The following is a 21,870-nucleotide window of genomic DNA, read 5'->3' as shown; positions in this document are numbered from 1 at the left end:
AGGGGAAAGGTTTAAAAAAGTCTTGAGGGGAAATTTTTTTATACAGAGAGTAGTTTGTGTGTGGAATGAACTTCCAGAGGAAGTGGTGGATGCAGGTACAGTTACAATGTTTAAAAGACCTCTTTTTATTTCAAAAGATATACTTCATTCACAAAAAAACTTTGTATATATACATTGTCACAAATGCAGTTTGATTCCATGGCATATCAAGTAAACGAACATTGGAATGTAACTCTTACCACAAGAAACCAAAGGCAACTCTTATTAATACAAGACTGTATTTACATGCATTGACACACTAAGAGGGTCTGATAACTGAATGGACTCCCAATTAATTTCAGCAGGAAGACTTCAGACAGTGGTCTTCCCCACTGATTCTTGGCGGCAGCTGTCTAAAGACTTAGTGTGACCCTCAGTATATAGTCCTGGACTTTGGAAAGCACCAGCCTGCAACACTTGGCCCAGATAAACTCCTTGTTCTGCAGCACCATCAAGTTTCTGGCAGACCAAAGAGCATCTTTCATCGAGTTATTGGTCACCCAGGTTCAGTCTATGTTTGTCTTGGTTTGCATCCTGGGGAACAACCCATAGATGCAGAGTCCCACATCATGGAGCCACTCAGAACGAACCTTGTTAAAAAAACATTCCATCTCTCCTAGACTTCCAAGGCGAAGGCACGTTCTAGTAGGAGATGTGTGACATTCTCAAATCGTCCTGTAGCCATTTTGGCTGGTGCAGACTGGCCATGCATACATGAAGGATTTCACAGGTAGTGCTCTCCTTACCGCCAATCAAGCAATGCTTTGGCGCTTGTTGAAAAGTTCTGGTGATGAGGCATTCCACCTAATGGCTGTGACAGCCTGCTTAGGGAACCATGCGGCAGGATCCACCCTCTTCTTTTCCCTCAGGGTCTCCAGGACAGTGCGTGCTGGCCACTTCCTGATGGAGCCATGGTCAAAGTTGTTTTGCTTTGCAAATTTCTCCAAGTAGGACAGGTGATATGGAACAGTCCACCTACTTGGAGCGTCCCACGGCGCCGAGGCCATTCCCATCCTTCGCAGGACCGGGAACAATTAGAGCGTCAGTACGTAGTGACCCTCGGTGTTTGAGTACTGACAGTCTATGCACAGCTTGATGCAGCTGCATGCAAAGATGGCCAATGTTGAATACTTTTTTTCCCTCCTTATCCTGACTTCTGTACATGGAGTCGCTCACAGACATGGTCCATATTAGACCTCCAGATGAAGTGGAAGGTGGCTTAGGTGAATGAAACAGTGCAGTTTCCAGGCATGGATTAGATTAGATTCCCTACAGTGTGGAAACAGGCCCTTCAGCCCAACAAATCCACACCGCCCCTTGGACCCATCCCCCTATAACCCACACACCCCTGAACACTACGGGCAATTTAGCATGGCTGATCCACTTAGCCTGCACATCTTTTGGACTGTGAGAGGAAACCAGAGCACCCAGAGGAAACCCACGCAGACATGGAGAGAATGTGCAAACTCTGCACGGACAGTTGCCCGAGGCTGGAATCGAACCTGGGCCCCTGGTGCTGTGAGGCTGCAGTACTAGCCACTGTGCCATCCTACCCCAGACCTATGCCACGTACAACAACAGAGAGTGTCTCACACCTGATGACCAGTTTTTTACCCAAAATAGAGAGGAACTGGTGCTCCCAGAAGACCAGTTCCTGTTTGACCCAAGGTTTTGTGTATGCCCTGGCCCCTCCAAGCCATATTCCCAGTACGCTCAAGTAATCTGCCCTGACAGTGAAGGGAACAAAGGATCGGTTGACCCAGTTCCCAAAGAACATTGTCTTGGCCTTGCCTCGATTTACCTTGGCTCCTGAAGCCAGTTTGAACTGGTCACCAATGCTCATGAGTCTGTGTAGTAACAGCAGATCTGTGCAGAAAGCAGCGACATTGTCCATGTGCAGGGAGGCTTTGACCTGCAGGAATCTGCTGCCTGGAATAAACACCCCTGCCAGGTTCACAACTTTCCTGATGGACTCAGCAAAAGGGCCTATACAACACAGAAACAAGGCAGGAGAGAGTGGGCAACCCTGCCTGACTCCAGATCTGATTGGAAAGCTTTCTGATTCCCATCCATTGATTGAGACTGAACTAACGATATTGGTGTAAAGCTTTGGATCCAATTGCAGATTCCCTCCCCAAAGCCCATTTTGGAGAGCATGTCCCAATGTATGCATATGATATCGTGTTATAGGCCTTCTGCTGGCCCAGGGTGAACACATTTAGATAAGTACATGAATAAGAAATGTTTGGAGCAATATGGGCCAGGAGCAGGCAGGGAGGACTAGTTTAGTTTGGGATTATGACTGGCATAGATTGGTTAGACCAAAGGGTCTATTTCGGTGCTGCATGACTCCTTGACTGCAATATATGTCCTGGTGAAATGAATCCACACAAGCACAGGCCAAAGTATTTGATCCCTCCTTGAATATTAATTCAATTTGATCATGAATCTCAATGTTGAGCATTTAGGTAAACTGGAACTCTAGTGAAAATTGCAATGTGTCTTTGAAAACTAAAGGGATTAAATACAATTCTCAGTTTAACACATCTTACATAGCCTCAGAGACCTGGCCTCTACACTTTGGAGCACATAGACGTGGACAAGGTTTGAATTAAGATTATACGAGGATGAAGGAATTAATTATAAACAAAGGCAAAATTTTGAGGATGCTGGAAGCCTGTAATAAAAAGAGGAAATATTAGAGAAACTCAGCAGATCTGGCAGCATCTGTGGAGACAGAAACAGTGTTAACATTTTGAGTCCAATATTGTCTTCATCAGATGTTCCAAAGAAGGCAGAGCTAGACAAGTTGCTAGTTGGTGTTTCTTTCTCCCCAGAGAATAATGGAACACGTAATCAACTGGTGCAGTGAACACTGTTTTACTGAATTCTTTCTGGCTGATCGGTCTGGGTGATTCATCACCTCACATCAGCTCAAATACCTAATGGGGTGAGTGATGGATTTTTGAATGTTCTAGTTGTAATTGGCCCAGGCTTTTGTGTGTTTTTGCTCTTTGGAGTTTCCATGGCTTCTGAGTGAGTTAAGAGAAATCTCCACTTCTATGTGGGACAGGCAGGAACAGGTCAATAGGTCTTTCTCTGCCAATCACTTTTTGTATGTTCACAGAAGAAGATCTTTCAGATGTGCCTAATGGTTCACGTGTCAGTGAATCATTTGGTAGCGTTACAAACTAGGGTGAAGTTTCAGGTTTGATCAGCCTCCTTGGGCTGGGGAGGAAGGATTCACTAACTCTCTTGGTGCTGATGGTCATCCAGTGATCACATTATAAAGTGAATAGGCAGATGATACATGAGAATGGAATTGGAGCTGATTTTAATTACCTTTTTAAAGCAGAGACATTTTGGGCTATTTAAAGCAATTTCTAATAAACACCAGAAAGCTTTTATTGATCAGGTTTGATTGAGGAGTTTATGTTCTACATAAATTACCAGTGGACTGTTATTGACAAGTGGCTCAGCAGGTGACACAGTGGCTCAGTGGTTAGCACCGCTGCCTCACTGCGCCAGGGTCCTGGGTTCGATTCTACCATTGGGCAACTGCCCGCGTGCAGTTTGCACATTCTCCCCGTGTCTGTGTGGGTTTCCTTCAGGTGTTCCAGTTTCCTCCCACAGTCCAAAAACGTGCAGGTTATGTGGATTGGCCATGCTAAATTGCCCGTAGTGATTAGGATTAGGTAAATTGACCTGGATGAGATGGTCTGAGGGTCAGTGTGGACTTGTTAGGCTGAAGGGCCTATTTCCACACTGTAGGGATTCTGTGATCTAGTTCAAACAGTGATCTGATGCTTAATGCACTAAACAATTTCCTAATTCACTAAACAACCTCCCCTTCTAAATCCTTAAATGCCGTTCCCCTCCCCTCTGCTTCTGAATCCTCCAATCCCATACCCCTCCCCTCACCAGAAACAATCCACTCAGACAGCACTGATACATATCATGCCAGTGCTCCAGTGATTTATCTTTGCACTCTAAACAATGAATAGCATCGCAACATATTGCAAGGTAAATAAGCCTGAGCCTTTTGAATATTGCAGTATGCTTATACTCCCAAAGTTTGAAGGAGGATGTATAGCTCCCCCTTGTGGTACAGCAATATTGAATTTTCAATAATTGAAAGCAAGAAAAATAAAGTGATAATGGGAACTGCAGATGCTGGAGAATCCAAGATAACAAAGTGTGGAGCTGGATGAACACAGCAGGCCAAGCAGCATCTCAGGAGCACGAAAGCTGACGTTTCAGGTCTAGACTCTTCATCAGAGGGTGTTGAAGGTTCTCGGCCTGAAACGTCAGCTTTTGTGTTCCTGAGATGCTGCTTGGCCTGCTGTGTTCATCCAGCTCCACACTTTGTTATCAAGAAAAATAAAGGTTCATTTTTGATGTATGCCATCTGTAGTGAACCGATCACTAAACAAGTTTAGCCAACACAGAGGTACCCTGTGAGCTCTGAATGACTGTGACTTGTTGGCCAATATATATCGCTCTGTTGTTTATCTCACACAAACACTTTTTCAGCCTTATCTTCCCCATAATTTCGAAGAAACCTTGTTAGATTTGCACATGCAACTCAAAATAAATTCACTGCAGAAAATTAGAGCAGAGCTTAACAGCATAGCTACACTATGGTAAATGTTAATTAAATGCTGATCAAGCTCTCCAACCCAGAAATTACAACTGTTGACTCTCATTCCTGTGTGTGGTTAATTATTTTACTGGATTAAAAAAATTGAAATTTTGTGAAGACTCCTTATTTTTCCTTTTGCCTCCCTCTTAACCTTAAGTTAATCTTTATTTCCATCATTTTGTTTCTTAATCTGTACCTGTGGAGAGAGAAACATTGTATTTTGCGGTGCTGTTTGTGGACAGATAAGAGCCCTGAAATACGGCCATATTAGCTGTACAAAATTACGAAAAGGGTCTCTTAGAAATAGACTGCTGCAGAGCCTGAATGCCTATTGGTGTAAATTATTGGTTGTCTGCCAAAATTTCCGCATGGGACCAATGGGGTGTAACAACTAAATGTGTCAAAAAATTTCCAATAAAACTGAACTATGATCTCCTGTGAACATAAAGATAACAAAGAGCTGAAAACCCCCTTGCAGATTGTGTTCCAAACTGCATGAAATAGCTCCACAGAGGCTGAACCCCACCACCAAATCACTCTTTGTTTACACACGAGCAGGCCTTGACTTTAGTACTGCCTCATTCAGAGACAGGCACCAGAGCATCATTGTCTCTGGCACCCACCCTTTTTATATGGCAGTCAGGGCTCCTTAATTGGATCAGATTAACAGCCACAATCAAGGAACTCATATTCTCTGAGGTCCACAAGGCTGGCCTTGTTACAATCGCCATATTGCAGACAGGTTTTGTGATTTTCCCTTTGAAGAATACATATGGATAAAGGTTTACACACCAGATTCAACATTACTGGAATCTGCAAGTGGGATTGAGTGTCCTCATGTGTACCACCCTGGTATCGAGCATTAGTAAGCAGTAAAGGTCACAGTTAAAGAACTATTCCCTCACTCACTGTTGTGCTGCTGGTAAAGACTTTGTTTCACTCAGAATGCTAGACATCAGCTAGCTGCCAGCCAGCTAAAAGAGAAACAAGACATGCCGGCTCAGTGGTTAGAACTGCTGCCTCACAGTGCCAGGGACCTGGGTTTGATTCCAGCCTCAGGCAACAGCCTCTGTGGCGTTTGCATGTTCTCCCCGTGTCTGGATGGGTTTCTGTTAGGTGCTCCAGTTTCTTCCCACAGTCCGATGATGTTCAGGTTATGTGGGTTTGCCATGTTAAATTGTCCCTAGTGTGCAGGGATGTGCAGGTTAGGTGTGTTAGCCATGGGAAATGTAGGAATAGACTAGAGGGATGGGTTTGGGTAGGATGCTTTTCAGAGGTCTGTGTGGACTTGTTGAGCTGAATGGCCTGTTTCCATGCTGTGGGGATTCTTTGACAACAAAAGGTCACCCTTCTATTGTGAATGGTTGAATTCAGTCACAATTTCAGAATTACAAAATCTATAACAATCTGTAAAATTGAGGATGTGAAACAGGGACATTACGTGGCTCCAGTGTCAGCATGAAAGGCGTGTCCTTTGAGAAGGGATTGAGCAGTTTAGACAAATACTTGCAAGTGTTTTGAAGGATGAGAGGAGATCTAATTTTGGTATATAATTTGCAGCAGGGTTTTGGCAAAGTAGATGCAGAGCAGCTGATTCCCATTGTGGAGCAATTTAGGAAAAGAGGTCATTGTTTAAGGCTAAGGGGTAGCAGATTTAAAACAGAGAAGAAGGGGAATTACATCTCTCAATGGTCATGAATCTATGTAATTGACTATGCTAGAGCATGGTGGATGCCAGGTCACTGAATAAGAGAGCAATCGACAAATTTTAAATAAATGATTGGTTGAAGGATTATAAGGAGTGTGCAGTAAAGTGGAGTTGAAGCTGAGATAAAATCAGCTATGGTTGTCTAAAATGGCAGAAAGCTCGAGGGGCTGATTTACCTAGAGCTGCTGCTAGTTTTTATGTTCTTCTTTCACTTCCTTCCATGTGTAAAATGAACATATTAAAGCCTGCCATGCTAACCCACATTAGCATGCTGACAAAAGCAGAAATTGTTGAAAAAGCTCAACAGTCTGGCAGCATCTGTGGAAAGAAGTCAGAGCTAATGGTTCAGATTCAGTGACCCTTCCTCAGAACTGAGGAAGGTGCACTAACTCAACTTCTATGTTCTGGTTAGCATTCCAGTTCTGACCAGCTCTGGACACAAGATGGAAAGGCTTAATTTTGCCAGTGTGAGCTGCTAGATGTTGGCTTCACTGACCAGATCTGTATTTTCATTGCCCAATACTAACCCCCACTGAGAAGGTGGTGGTAACCTGCCTTCTCAAATCGCTGTAGTCCTTGGAGTTTTGATGTGCCTACAGTGCTGTTAGGAAGGCAGCTCCACGATTTTATCCCACCAACAGTAAAAGAACAGCGATACAGACTCAAGTCAGGGTTGTGTGTGGTTTGGAGGAGAATTTGCAGGCGGTGGTGCTAACATGCTTGCCCTTCTACATGATAGAGATTGCATGATAGAGGATTGGTAAGTGCTATCAGATGAACCATGGGGAGCTATTGCAGTGCCTTTTGCTGATGGAACGCACTGCTGCTACTGTGAATGCTAAAGGGAGTAAATGTTGAAAGAGCTGGACAGTGCGCCAATCAAGCTAGCTGCTTTGTCCTGGATGGTGTCAAATGTCCCGAGTCTTTTTGGAGCTGTATTCATCCAGGCAAGTGGGGAGTATTCCATCCCACTCCTGACTTGTCTTGAACAAGCTTTGGAATTTGAAGATGATCTATTATCCACAGAATTCCTGGCCTCTAACCTACACGCGCCACTATCAAACTTATATGTCTGCTCCAGTTCTGGTTCTGGTTAAAGGTAACTCCCAGGATATTTACTGTGGTGGGGTTGGGGGTGGTATTAAATGATGGTAATACTATTAAATAGCAAAGGGTGCTGATCAGATTCTCAAACATAAGCAGAATATTCCTTCCTTATGTCTCTCTGTCTCTATTTTACCTTCCTTTAAGCGGCGCTATTTTTTTTATGCTTCTGTGAAGAGCATTCATGTTCAAGTTGCTACATGTAAATTGTTGATATAACAAGGTGTAGAGCTGGATGAATACAGCAGGCCAAGCAGCATCAGAGGAGCAGGAAGACTAACGTTTCGGGCCTAGACCCTTTCAGAAAATCTCAGATTCTCCAGCATCAGCAGTTCCTTCTATCTCTGAAACATGTAAATTGTTATTGTTCTTGCTGACATCCAGCTGAGATTCTTTACTCAATTTAACATTGCAGTCCCCTACAGAAATGCCAAGTTGGAAAACTAGCCTGGAAACTGTTCAACATTAAATAAATTTATAACTGGCTCACAAACTGAGCTCGTCATTATTCTGGGGATCTAGTGTTACACGATAACTTATTAGTGAACACCATCTATCTACAAGTTCAATAAAATGCTAGCTTTGAAATTAAAACCTCATGAAAAGATATATTGGAAAATAATATATTGTAAAAGTGTGAGAAGTATGTAATACTTTTTGGAAAACTATAATGTACAGAAGACAAATTTTATTTGTTGTTCTTGGAGTAGTGTTCTTCATAATGAGAAAAAAACAGTTATGGAGAATGAGGAGTGGGAGCAAGCAAGGAAGTTGGAGGCGAACAAAAGTGTTTCATGATCACTTACTGGAAGTGACTTTGGCAACTATTAGTAATGCTTCAAGTTGCTTCAAAGAAACTTATGTTCAGCAATTATGAATCACAATAGTTTAGAACTGAGCAAACTAGGTGAAGGGTGAAGATCTTTAAAGGGTGAAGGTCATTGAAAACCAAGCTTAAAGTTGGAATGGCAACTGAATGACAAAACTAAACTGTTCTGGTGCTGTAAACAGAATGAAATGTGTGATGTAACTTTTAAATTTTTCACTGTCAACCAATGGAGATCCTTCAGTTTTTCGGCCTAAAAGTAAATAGAAATTCAGCAATGAAGCAGCAGTAAAATATTTGTCCCTCAAGCTGCTTTATTTTTCGATAAATCATGGTTGAACTGGTTGTGATCTTAGCTCCACTTTCCCGTCTGTACCCATTGACTCCCTTTTCAGTCCAAACTCTACCTAACTCAGTCTCAAATAAATTAAAAGACCTCCACTGCCTCTGGAGAAGAAAACCCCATGCTCAAATGATCCTCATAAAAAGACAACCTCCTCCTCCAAGAGAGAGAATTTATTCTTAAATTATGTCCCCTAATTTTAGTCTCTCCTCCTGGAATCGACTCTTTCCACACCCCTCAGCATTTGATATGTTTCAGTAAGATCTTCTAAACTCCAGTGGATATAAGACTAACTTGTTCAAATGTTCTTCCCAAGGTAAGTCCTTCATTCCAGAATGAGTGAAGTGAACATTTTTGCAACAGCCTCTAAGGCAGTTATATATTTTCATTTTCAAATAAGGTGACCAAAACTATAAAGAGTGCTTCAGATATGGTCTCATCAACCTGATATACGTCAGCAGCAAAACTTCCCTACTCTTATGTTCCATTCCCCTCACAAGAAATGGAAACGTTCCATTCAACTTCCTAATCATTTACTGCCAGGACTCACAAATCCCCCAGTACCACTGAGTTCTTTAACTTCTCTCCATGTAGTAGCATACTGCTTGTCTTATCGTTCCTGTCAAAATGAGCAAGTTCACATTTATCCATTTATACTCCATCAGTCAAACCTGCTCACTCATATATCTGTCTATGACCTTTTGTAGAATATCCACCCCACGTGGCAACTAACTTTTGTACCTGTTAATGACATTAGTAAATTAAGCCTTCATACACACAGTAACCTCATGCAAATCTTTGATAAAGATTGCACATAGTTGTGGAAACAGCACTGATCGACCATTGGCTGCTTATCAACCTGAAAATGATTCATTTATTCCTATGCCTCATTAGCTTACCATTCATCTATCCATGATAATGTATGGCCCTCCATACTATCTGCTCTTACCTCGCGCAGCAACTTTTGATGTGGTATCTTTTGGACATCCAAATTTGCTACATCTACTTGCTTCCCTCTATCCATCACAGATGTTAGTTCCTAAAGAAATAGATTAGTTAAACTTAGTTTTTCTTTCTCAAAGCCTCAGGTCTGACTGATTTTCTGATGTATGATTTTCCCAGTATTTCCTATAACCTCCTTAATAATAGATTCCAGTCCCTTACTTGTTATCGATGTTGGGCAAACGGACCTACAATTTCTTGCTTTCTGACTCCCTCCTTCATGATGCCCTCTTGAATTCCTTTTTCCTGCACATGGCCCTGCAGCTTGATAGAACCATAGAAATTAAATAGAATCATAGAAATAAGTAAGTTTTTGGTTCTATAGTAGTTGTAATAGAGCTGAGGTCAGTCCTAATACAATATTTTTATTTATCTATTGTCCTCTGATGTACGAACTATAAAATAGTGTGCCTTAGCTCAATTGGCTGAATAGCTGGTTTACAAGCAGTGATGTCAACAGTATATGTTCAATTCCACTGTACTAGCTGAGGTTACCATGAAGGTCCCTGTTTCTCAATTTTACTCTTTGCATGAGCCACAGCTCCCCACATGTTAAACCATCACTAGTCATCTCTATCTATTGGGAAAGCAGGTTCTCTGGGACTATAGCAACTTTATATGGAACAAGATCATAACATTTTCTAAACTAGCTTATGTTCAAACAAAAGTTGTAATTTCCACGTTTAAAGCTATTAACCAAGAAGAGCAGCATACTACATAGGCTGAATTTTAAGTTTTACTTGATCAGAATTGCAAGTATCTTGTTTAAAGGCCAGGAGTAGACACACATTTGGGGCAATTTGCTGGTTTGTGTTCCAGCAGAAGCCTCAGCTTACAGGAATACATATTGTAAATTTAAGTCTATGCTACTAGTAGAGGTAGCGGTTTAAAACATTACCAAGGCTGATTAGAAGCATAACTGAAACTTTAATTTCTCAGCCCTGATTTCATCATCCTCACCCATGACCAGCATTTCCTATAATTTTGGAGAAAATTGTTGACTGTTTATCTTGACATTCATCTGTTGGAGGACAAAGTTGAGATCTATTTTTGGTTGAACGTTCAAAACAGATAAAGCTTACTAAACTGATTGCCAGTAGTTCAGGGGCTTATACTTGATCAGTTTATGTATCCTATTTTGAATGGCTCTTATCCTGAAACTTTGTGATTATTGTGATGTGGCACTGAGGGAAGAGGGTACCTTCACTTGTTTTTCTCAGATGCAGACCAGTTCTCAGCCACAAAAGCCATCTAATTGAGACCGCTGTGAGAATGATTTTATAACACAGTTTCAGTACATTTCAGTCAATGTAAAGTGACCATTTTGCAGTTGGTGCCAAGCTACATTCGAGGAATCAACTCCGAATGTACTGTGTACAGTCTTATATGGATGTGAAATCAACCGATTCAAAATTGGGATCAGAGATAATGGGACCTGCCGATGCCAGAGAATCCGAGATAACAAAGTGTGGAGCTGGATGAACACAGCAGGCCAAGCAGCACCTTAGGAGCACAACAGCTGACATTTCGGGCCTAGACCCTTCATCAGAGAGGGGGTTGGGGTGAGGGTTCCGAAATAAATAGGGAGAGAGGGGGAGGCGGACCGAAGATGGATAGAGGAGAAGATAGGTGGAGGGGAGAGTAAAGATGGGGAGGTGAGGAGGGGATAGGTCAGTCCGGGGAGGACAGACAGGTCAAGAAGGCGGGATGAGGTTAGTAGGTGGGAAATGGAGGTGCAGCTTGAGGTGGGAGGAGGGGATAGATGAGAGGAAGAACAGGTTAGGGAGGCGGGGGTGAGCTGGGCTGGTTTTGGGATGCAGTGGGGAAGGGAAGATCTTCAATCTTGTGAAGTCCACATTGATACCATTGGACTGCAGGGTTCCCAAGTGGAACATGAGTTTCTGTTCCTGCAACCTTCAGGTAGTATCATTGTGGCACTGCAGGAGGCCCAGGATGGACATGTCGTCTAAGGAATGGGAGCGGGAGTTAAAATGGTTTGCGACTGGGGGGTGAAGTTGTTTATTGCGAACCGAGCGTAGGTGTTCTGCAAAGCAGTCCCCAAGCCTCCACTTGGTTTCCCCAATGTAGAGGAAGCCACAACGGGTACAGTGGATACAATACACCACATTGGCAGATGTGCAGGTGAACATCTGCTTAATATGGAAAGTCATCTTGGGGCCTGGGATAGGGGTGAGGGAGGAGGTGTGGGGGCAAGTGTAGCACTTCCTGCGGTTGCAGGGGAAGGTGCCGGGTGTGGTGGGGTTGGAGGGCAGTGTGGAGTCGACAAGGGAGTCATGGAGAGAGTGGTCTTTCCGGAAAGCCGACAAGGGTGGGGATGGAAAAATGTCTTGGGTAGTGGGGTCAGATTGTAGATGGCGGAAGTGTTGGAGGATGCTGTGTTGTATCCGGAGATTCCGTTGTATGTGGAGTATCCCACCCTCCTGCAAAAGTTCCATCCCTTATTCCCAATTCCTTCACCTCCGCCGCATCTGCTCCCAGGATGAGGCATTCCACTACCGCACATCCCAGATGTCCAAGCTCTTCAAGGACCGCAACACCTCCCCGCACTCGCAGTGGTCGAGAACGCCCTCGACCGTGTCTCCCGCATTTCCCGCAACACATCCACACACCCCGCCCCCGCAATAACCGCCCAAAGAGAATCCCCCTAGTCCTCATGTACCACCCCACCAACTTCCGGATACAGCGCATCATCCTCTGATACTTACACCATCTACAATCCGACCCCACCACCCAAGACATTTTTCCATCCCCTCCCCTGTCTGCTTTCCAGAGAGACCACTCTCTCCGTGACTCCCTTGTCCACTCGACACTCCCCTCCAACCCTACCACACCCGGCACCTTTCCCTGCCCCCACACCTCCTCCCTCACCCCCATCCCAGGCCCCAAGATGACATTCCACATTAAGCAGAGGTTCACCTGCTCATCTGCCAATGTGGTATACTGCATCCACTGTACCCGGTGTGGCTTCCTCTACATTGGGGAAACCAAGCAGAGGCTTGTGGACCGCTTTGCAGAACACCTCCGCTCAGTTCGCAATAAACAACTGTCCTTGTACGCCACTCAGTTCAAGGGTAACCAGGATGAGCAACAAAGTTGGAGTGGAACACAGAGATAACAATGTTTCCTTAGGACTGATACTGAGGTGATGCTAGTGTAGTGGTAATGTTACTGGGCTAGTAATGTGGAAAGCCAACCTAATGCTATGCCAGCAGGTTTCAAATCCTACCATAGTAGGTGGAGGAATTTGAAATAACGTAAAAAATTTGGAATGTAAGTTTAATCTTACTGATTGGGCCATAAGGCGACTGCTGATTATTGTAAAAACCCGTCTGGTTTAATAGCGTCCTTTAGCGAAGGAAAAGTGACATCCTTACCTGGTCTAGCCCTTCCTGTGAACACGTACCCATAGCAATGAGGGTTTCTCTTAACTGTCCTTGTACTCCACTCAGTTCAAAGGTAACCAGGATGAGCAACAAAAACTGATTTGGCTATTGATGCTTACATTCATGAAAGAATGTAGGTAGAAATGTTAGGGGAGTATTCCTTCTGAAGATATTCTTTTGCAAATGGACCAATTTTGAATCGGAGATAACAAAGTGTGAAGCTGGATGAACACAGCAGGCCAAGCAGCATCTCAGGAGCACAAAAGCTGATGTTTCGGGCCTAGGCCCTTCATCAGAAAAGGGGGATGGGGAGAGGGTTCTGAAATAAATAGGGAGAGGGGGGAGGCGGGCAGAAGATGGATAGAGGAAAAGGTAGGTGGAGAGGAGAGTATCGGTGGGGAGGTAGGGAGGGGATAGGTCAGTCCAGGGAGGACGGACAGGTCAAGGAGGCGGGATGAGGTTAGTAGGTGGGAAATTGAGGTGCGGCTTGAGGTGGGAGGAGGGGATAGGTGAGAGGAAGAACAGGTTAGGGAGGCAGGGACGAGCTGGGCTGGTTTTGGGATGCAGTGGGGAGAAGGGACGAGCTGGGCTGGTTTTGGGATGCAGTGGGGAAAGGGGAGATTTTGAAGCTTGTGAAGTCCACATTGATACCATTGGGCTGCAGGGTTCCCAAGCGGAATATGAGTAGCTGTTCCTGCAACCTTCGGGTGGCATCATTGTGGCACTGCAGGAGGCCCAGGATGGACATGTCGTCTAAGGAATGGGAGGGGGAGTTAAAATAGTTCGCGACTGGTATATGCACACAATACCGAAATAATCTCTGTGTTCCACTCCAAAACACAATGCATTCTTACTGTATACCGACATCACATCATCGTTTCAAAATCAATATCTAGCGTAGCAATGTTGAGGGTGGAATGGTGGCTCAGTGGATAGCACTGCTGCCTCACAGCGCCAAGGACCTAGGATTGATTCCACCTTCGGGTGACTGTCTGTGTGGAATTTGCATATTCTCCCTGTGTCTGCAAGGTGTTCCTCCAGGTGCACTGGTTTCCTCCCACAATCCAAAGAAGTGCAGGCTAGGTAGATTAGCCATGGGAAATGCAGGAATGTAGGGGAGAATTGGGTCCGGATGGACCGCTCTTCAGACGGCTAATGTGGACTCAATGGGCTGAATAGCCTACTCCATACTTTAGGGATTCTGTATTCTGGTGTTCTGCATCTGACAGCACTATCATCACAAAAACTCCAGAGTTTCAAGAAGTAGATCCATAACAAACTGGTCTGGGAATTGGGGATAGGCTCATCTTGTTGTTGTCTGTAGCTATATAGTAATAATCAGGATTTCCATCTGGAAAATGTCAGCAGTTGATTGTGTTGTGCATCACAACTGGGCCTGGTCCAGTCAACATCTATCACACATACAAACTGTAACTAGGGTTGGACTGTTCACGAGTGATAGTCTGAGCCTGGCTGTTTTTCATTCTTTCCCCCTACCCCCCCCAAACCCCCCCCCCCCCCCCCCCACCATGAGTGTGGGGATAAATAAAAGTAGCTTAGCTCTTATCATAACTAAGAGTAGCTAAGCAGGTTGTTAACCGTAAAATTCAACCATTATCTGGCCACCAAGTGAGTGAATGTTCTTGGCCAAGATCAATAAAGAAATTAGGTTCTACTGGCCCTCTGTCCTGTCTACCAGCTTCAACTTTCACTTCATCTATCACCGAGAAATATTCACAGTATTGTGTGCATCTACAGAAGGCACCGCAGGAACTCACCATGGCTCCTTCAATAGCATGTTCCACACCTGCAACTATTGTCACCAAGAAGGTTAAGTGCAGCAGGTGCATGAGGGAGCCACACGTCATCTCAACTTGGAGCCATGTCACTGCTCCTTCGCTGTCACTGTGTCACAATCCTGAACTCTCCTTTCCCCACTCCTAATAGACTGTAGTGGTTCAGGAAGGTCGTTCTTCATCATTTTTTCAGGGGAAATTAGGGTTGGGCAATAAATTTGGGCTTAGCCAGTGGCACCCACATCCCGCAAGCACATTAAAAAATTAATGCCAACATCTGTAGTATAACAGGTCCCTGGGTACAAATGGGTTCTTTCAGTGAGTACGTTAGCAAGTGGATTCGTACACTAATCAGAACACAATACACAATATCCATTCATAAATACAAGGAATGTTCACATTCAGATCCTTAAAACTGAAAGTAACATGGGATCAAATTTGTAAATACAAGAGTTTGTAAGTTAGGCGTTCTTAAATCAGGTTCTCCTCTATTTTATTTTCCCAAACTGAAAGTACTGTTGCGAATGTTTCAGGGTGCTGAGATTTCCAAAAATTAAGTGTTTTAGTTACTCCACAAGGATCAGAATGCATTAAAACTGAAAGTAGTGAAGACAGACACTTGTTTATTACTTGACATTATAGAGAACCATTATTTGATAGTAGTGTTATCCAAATATTTTCTGACTGTGATTACATATTGAGGCTTGAAAATTGTCACAGCTCTTCTGTGAGAGCAGGACGATGGGACGGAAAGACCCAAGAGCAGGCGCCAAGGTATAGAAGACCTTGTGGAAGCAAGAGAGTGTTTCATAGAAATTCATAGAATCCCTATAGTGTGGAAACAGACCTTTCAGCCCAACAAGTCTACACTGACCCATCCCCCAATGACCCACCTAATCTACTCACCCCTGAACAGTTTAGCATGGTCAATCCACCTAGACTGCACATCTTTGGACTGTGGGAGGAAACTGGAGCACCCGGAAGAAACCCAAGCAGACATAGAGAGAACGTGCAAACTCCACACTGACAGTTGCCCGAGGTTGGAATCAAATCTAGATTGCTGGCGCAGTGAGGTGGCAATGCTGACCACGAGGCCACATGGCAGCCACTTTGAGAAACTTTATTCTGTAAGAAAGTCAAAACCTGGAGCAGTAAACATTTGAACAACTGTAGTATACATTCACACTTAGAACTCTAAACCAGCTTCAAGACACATTTATCACAGATTTGTAAGAATAATAATTTACTTATGTGTTGTGCATGTGTGGGAACAAGTTACATGCACTGCAAACTAGGTAAATAGTAAACATTTACTCATGGGGTAGAATAAGTAGGTGAAAGGTTATATAATACAAAGTATATTTCTCAATGTCAATATCGACTTGATACAAAGTTAACAAATCCTTATTCAGAAATTACAAAATGGAAGATTTGTTCCTCACAAAGTTGTGAAAATTTGGATTAGAATCCCAGGAAAGTAGCAGCTTTATGACAATTAGAAAATTATTTTATATAGCTTGGAACTACTGGTTTGTAATTTTTATCACCCAGAATTAAACATTACTTGGGTTTGGAAAGCTGGTGTTTACCTTATCTGATCTCCTGGCAATTGAAATGAGTGGAAATAATGTCTAAAAAGTTTCAGCGAATGAAATGTAACTCTGCATTCTGCACATCAAAGCCATGCTTCACATCCAGGCAAGAAAATGAAAATATGCCTCAATGTCTTTTTGTAACTGGCTGAGTTTCTAGGATAAAGAGTGGACATGTGTTAGCAAGTGTTCCAAATGTTTCTGTGCTGCTGTGAACATAGAATCATTAGTACCACTGGTGGCTAAAACTATTCTACTCATTATGTCTAAATCATTTCTCTGCAATAATTACTCAGCCAGTGCCACTCCCTTGCTTTGTCACTGCAATTCAGCAGTTTTCTCTGAGGATAATGATTCAATTCTCTTTTGAAAGCTATGATTGAAGCTGTCAGGCTTCACAGCTCCAGACCTCTTACAGCATGGTCCAAAGATGACAAAAGAGCTGAATTTCCAGTTTAGGTGTGAGTGACACACCAAGGTAGTGTAGGAGACATGGAGAAAGCTCTCCACTGGTTGGAGTTATTTCAAGCAGAAAGGAGGATGGTTGTTGTAGGTCAGTCAAAGCTCCAGACCCTCTGCTGAGTTCCCGAGTGTAGTATCCTGGGTGCAACCATCTTCAGCTACTTCATTATTGACTTTTCCTTCAGCATAAGGTCAAAAATGGGGCTGCTCACTAATGATTGCATAATGTTCAGTAACATTCTTGACTCCTCTGATACTAAAGTAGACGATCTCCAAACGTAGCAAGACCTGAACATATTCTAGGTTTGGCCTGACAACTGGCACACAAGTGACAGAAGGGAATCTAATCATCGTCCTGTGACATTTAAGGGCATTGCTGAATTCCTAACAATCAATACCCTGGGGGCTTAACATTGACCTGAAACTAAACTGAATCAGCTATATAAACAATGTGGCTACTAGAGCAGGTCAGAGGCTGGGAATTATAAAGTCATACAGCATGGAAACCAAACCTTCAGTCCAATCAATCCACGCTGATCATGTTTCGAAACTAAACTAGTCTCACCTGCCTACACTTGGCCCATATCCTTCCAAATATTTCCTATTCATTAACTTATCCAAATATCTTTTAAAAGTTGTAACTATACATGCATCCACCACTTTCTCTGCTAGCTAATTCCACATGCACACCACTCTGTATTAAAAAAAAGTTATACTCCATGTCCTTTTTAAATATTTCTCCTCTCACCTTAAAAATATGCCCCTAGTTTTGAACTCCCTCACCTTAGGGAAAAGGCCCTTGTCATTCACCTGATCTAAGTCTCTTATGATTTATAAACCTCTATAAGGTCACCTCTCAACCTCTTACACTCCAGTAAAAAAAATCCCAGTATTTTCAGTCTAATTTTGTATCTCAAACCCTCCATTCCCAGCAACATCCTGGTAAAACTTTTGTGAATTCTCTTGAGTTTAATAATATCCTTCTATAGCAGAGCGACCAGAACAGCACACCATACTCCAGAAGAGGCCTCATCAGTGTCCTGTGCAACCTCAACAAGACTTCCCCAAAATCTGTCTACAATCTAAAAGGCAGAAGTCAAGCATGGAATGGGATACTTTACAATTACCTGTATATGCACGGTTCCACAACACGCAATAAGTCAAACAATAACCGAGGCAAAGCAACCCACTTGAATGTCACACATTTACTACCTCAAACTTTCCCTCCCTTCATAACTGGTACAGCAGTGAGCAGCACATTGGTGGTGGTGTACACCATCAATGAGAAGAAATGCAGGAAATACCGAGCATCCTTTGACAGCGTCTCCCAAATACAAATCTCCCATTTTGTAGGACAAGATCAGAAGTTTCTGGGAATACCACAATCTGCAAGTTCATTTCCAAGTCACACAACATCCTGACTTGGAAGTTTAATGCTGTTCCATCATTGTTGTTGGGTCAAAACGATAGAATTCTCTTACTGAGAACTCCATAGGCGCACCTACACCAGGTGGACTACAATAGTTCCAAAAGGTAGCCCACCATCGCCATCTCAAAAGCAAATATGCTTGGGCATTAAATATTAGTTTTGCCAGAACAGCTTATATCTCACAATAAATAAACAAAACTTCTCAGCAGGCATTCAGGACCCTAACCATTCATTATTCAGAAAGGTTTTACCTCATGTCACTTCTGGATTTTTTACCATTCACTTTAATTTGCTGTCATCTGGTTCTCAACCTTCCCACCAACAGGAACTGTTTCGTCTCCCCTTCCCCCACTGCATCCCAAAACCAGCCCAGTTCTTCCCGTCCCCCCACTGCATCACAAAACCAGCCCAGCTCGTCCCCTCCCCCCACTGCATCCCAAAACCAGACCAGCCTGTCTCTGCCTCCCTAACCTTTTCTTCCTCTCACCCATCCCTTCCACCCACCACATGCCGCACCACCTCAACGTTGCCACCATTTTGACCAATTTGCCTTCCAAATACCTTTATTGCTTTGCTGATTGATAAAACAAGATTTAGTGATGAATTGTTGTTTTTTGTGACAGGGCTTTGTTAATTGGAGGACTGTATTGTGTTGGGGGAATGAGTGGGCCAAGTGAGTTCAGAATTTGACTGAAAAATGGATGTACTGCTTCAGTCAACTGAACTATGACAGATTAGGCATTTTCAGACATCCTGAGCTGATTAATCCATTATTGTTAGTGGCCTTATCATGTCTGGTTCCTTCTCCTGCTCCTGATGTTACATATTCCCTGAAGAGGCAACGTGTCCTTCTCCTGAATCCCTGTGCTGTGGTACCACACTGCACTACCCACTCATACATCTGCACTGGAGCATATGGAAAAGCTGCCCCAAACCTGGCACCTAAGCCACATCTTCAGTATTCTGACTGCTTGCTCGATGATGGCTCTCGCAGACAGATAATGCTGGTTGCATCTCCTAGGCATTGTTATCTGGGTTACTAACTGAAGCTAAAGCCAGGTCTTTAGTGCTTGTTTTCAAGGAGCTAGGCGCTAACTCTCCTTTGAGGTCTGAAGGCTTCAGGTAGGCTTGGCTGATGGAGGAAGAAAGCAACATGGCCACTCCTTGGGAATCTCATACAAAAATGTACAATAATCCTTCTGTGGTTGCACCTGATCTATATATAGAAAGAGTGGATGCCTTGGTAGTTGAAGAAGGCTACAGCATGATGTTGGACCACCTTGGTTGTCACATATGTTCAAATGATGACCCCTGGGACACTAACCAGTGCTGCAAAGCAGAGCAGCCACACATTCAGGCTACCCTATATACATAATACTTGGAACTGACAATTAAGGCATGTGTTATCTATCAATTGCACATGTGGGTAGCGTATTACAAAATTCTAGAAATCTCTCCTGTGCTCCATGGAGGGAGGCTTTTCCAGGAAACTTCAACTGGCAATAATCTCTTGATGTGATGCCCGGAGCTTCCTGATCGGACAGCTCCAGGAAGCAGATCCTCCAGCTACAAACCCTATGCTGGAGCCAATGTCCCCTACAAACTGTGGGTCTGCGCTCATCCCTCGCTGTGCTGTGGAGCAGTTGGTCAGTGAAGAGGAACTTGCTGCTACTCCTGCTGCTGTTGTTCATTCTTACCCTCATCTGAGGTCCAAGGTAATAAAGTGTGAAGCTGGATGAACACAGCAGGCCAAGCAGCATCTCAGGAGCACAAAAGCTGATGTTTCGGGCCTAGACCCTTCATCAGAGAGCTCCTGAGATGCTGCTTGGCCTGCTGTGTTCATCCAGCTTCACACTTTATTATCTTGGATTCTCCAGCATCTGCAGTTCCCATTATCACTGAGGTCCAAGGTAAAGCTGGATCAGGGCCACCCAACCTGGCCACAGGGCTGACAAATGGAAAATGTCCATCAGGGACACATAACTCTAGGCAAGCAGAAATGACCTCTAGAGTAAAGGAAATCACTTCCATAGCACAGATAACATGCTCTTGATGCATGTCTTGTGAGCAAAAGTCTTTTGCTCAGAGCAGGAAGCAACTCGCTGAGGTCGCAGTCAGTGAGTATTTTGTGCCATTTACTCAACCCCCTTAATTCCTGCTGTTTCCTTGTCTTGCTTTCACTGATGAGTTCCAGGAAATACTGGGTAATCCTTAAAACTCCAGGTACATTCAAAAATCCCAGTTAAACCTGCAGTTATTTGGATTTTTATGGATTTAAATTGGCAACTTGCTCTCCCAAGGGGCCTTTCTTACAGGCATCGGAATATGCTGCAGTTCAACCTGGAAGTTGTTGGGTTGCAGCTGGCTTCCCAACAGGCTTCAATTTTTCAGCTTCATTCGTCTACTTCCAAATTCAATCACATTGTTAGACCAGAATTCCACCTCCCAACCACCCACCACCACAAACTGCACCCCACCCCCCACCACTGCCACCCCCTACAGTTTTCTGTCAAATTTGGTAAGAAACTGATTCTGTTTCAGTAATCTTGGATTTCTCTACAGAAGGCTTATGGTATCTATTAAATCAAAAGAATTTAAGCCAGAGGAAGTTTGCCAGTTTCTCCATTCTGAAAACAGAAGGTGACTGGGTTTATTTACACCATCACAAAGAATGGAAATTCACCACTGGCAATGAAGTAGTGGAGATAGGGATCAAATTCCACTTTATAAAAAGTGTGAACTTTAACCTACTTTATTATTTTTTTTGAAATACTCAGTCCTAGTTTGAATGGGCCATGAAAATTTAAGGAACAATATTTCATTGCATTAGATCGTGGTTGTAAAAGTATATAAAATTAAAACTAATCTGAGGATGTTTATCTCTTGGTCAATCAAAACTCTAATTTACTACAAAATCTGAGATTGTTTTATCAAACTATTTCCTTTTATTGTTCTGTTTACATGCATGTTCTACCGTATGATCCCACTATTACCCACAATGTATTAGGTCAATTAAACACAGATAGCAGCTTTCAATTCGTTAATTTTCTGTAATATGGTGTCTACTGAGCCACATGTAGCCCAAAGTGAACAAGAAGCAAAATATGTTTTATCAATGAAACAAGGCAAGTAGAGGTTTTGTTACTTTATGAAAAGTTCGGCTTTTGCTTACTGAAATTCATTAAAATTTATTATTTCTAAAATTTTGTTAGCCGAATATCCAGGGCAAAAGAATTAAATCTGAGCCGAGTATGTACCGAGGGAGCACTGCACTATCAGAAATGTCCTCTGATGGATGAGAGATTAAATCAATCTCCAATTTTCTGTCACAACTTAATGTGAAAGATGCCATTGTACTGTTTCTCACAGAAAAGAAAAATATTTTTTCTGATATAGTGGGAACTGCCGATGCTGGAGAATCAGAGATAACAAGGTGTAGGGCTGGATGAACACAGCTGACCAAGCAGCATCAGAGGAGCAGGAAGGCTGATGTTTCAGGTATGCATCCTTCTTCAGAAATGGG

The 21,870-nt window shown here is 43.3% G+C and overlaps 1 protein-coding gene across 1 annotated transcript in view; it reads right to left on the bottom strand.

Moving 5' to 3' along the window:
• LOC125462720 (laminin subunit beta-3-like) overlaps positions 1-14,936 on the bottom strand; it is a 73,472-nt gene extending 58,536 nt beyond the window's left edge. The window contains exons 1-2 of the mRNA XM_059653262.1: positions 14,847-14,936; positions 9,612-9,701 (exon numbers count right to left, since the gene is read on the bottom strand). Coding sequence (XP_059509245.1) covers positions 9,612-9,701; positions 14,847-14,936 — 180 coding nt within the window. The remainder of the gene's footprint in view (positions 1-9,611; positions 9,702-14,846) is intronic.
• Positions 14,937-21,870: the final 6,934 nt, after the last annotated feature.

Source organism: Stegostoma tigrinum, chromosome 21 (genome assembly GCF_030684315.1).
Source record: "Stegostoma tigrinum isolate sSteTig4 chromosome 21, sSteTig4.hap1, whole genome shotgun sequence".
NCBI lineage: Eukaryota > Metazoa > Chordata > Chondrichthyes > Orectolobiformes > Stegostomatidae > Stegostoma > Stegostoma tigrinum.
This window is presented reverse-complemented; position numbering and strand designations above follow the sequence as displayed.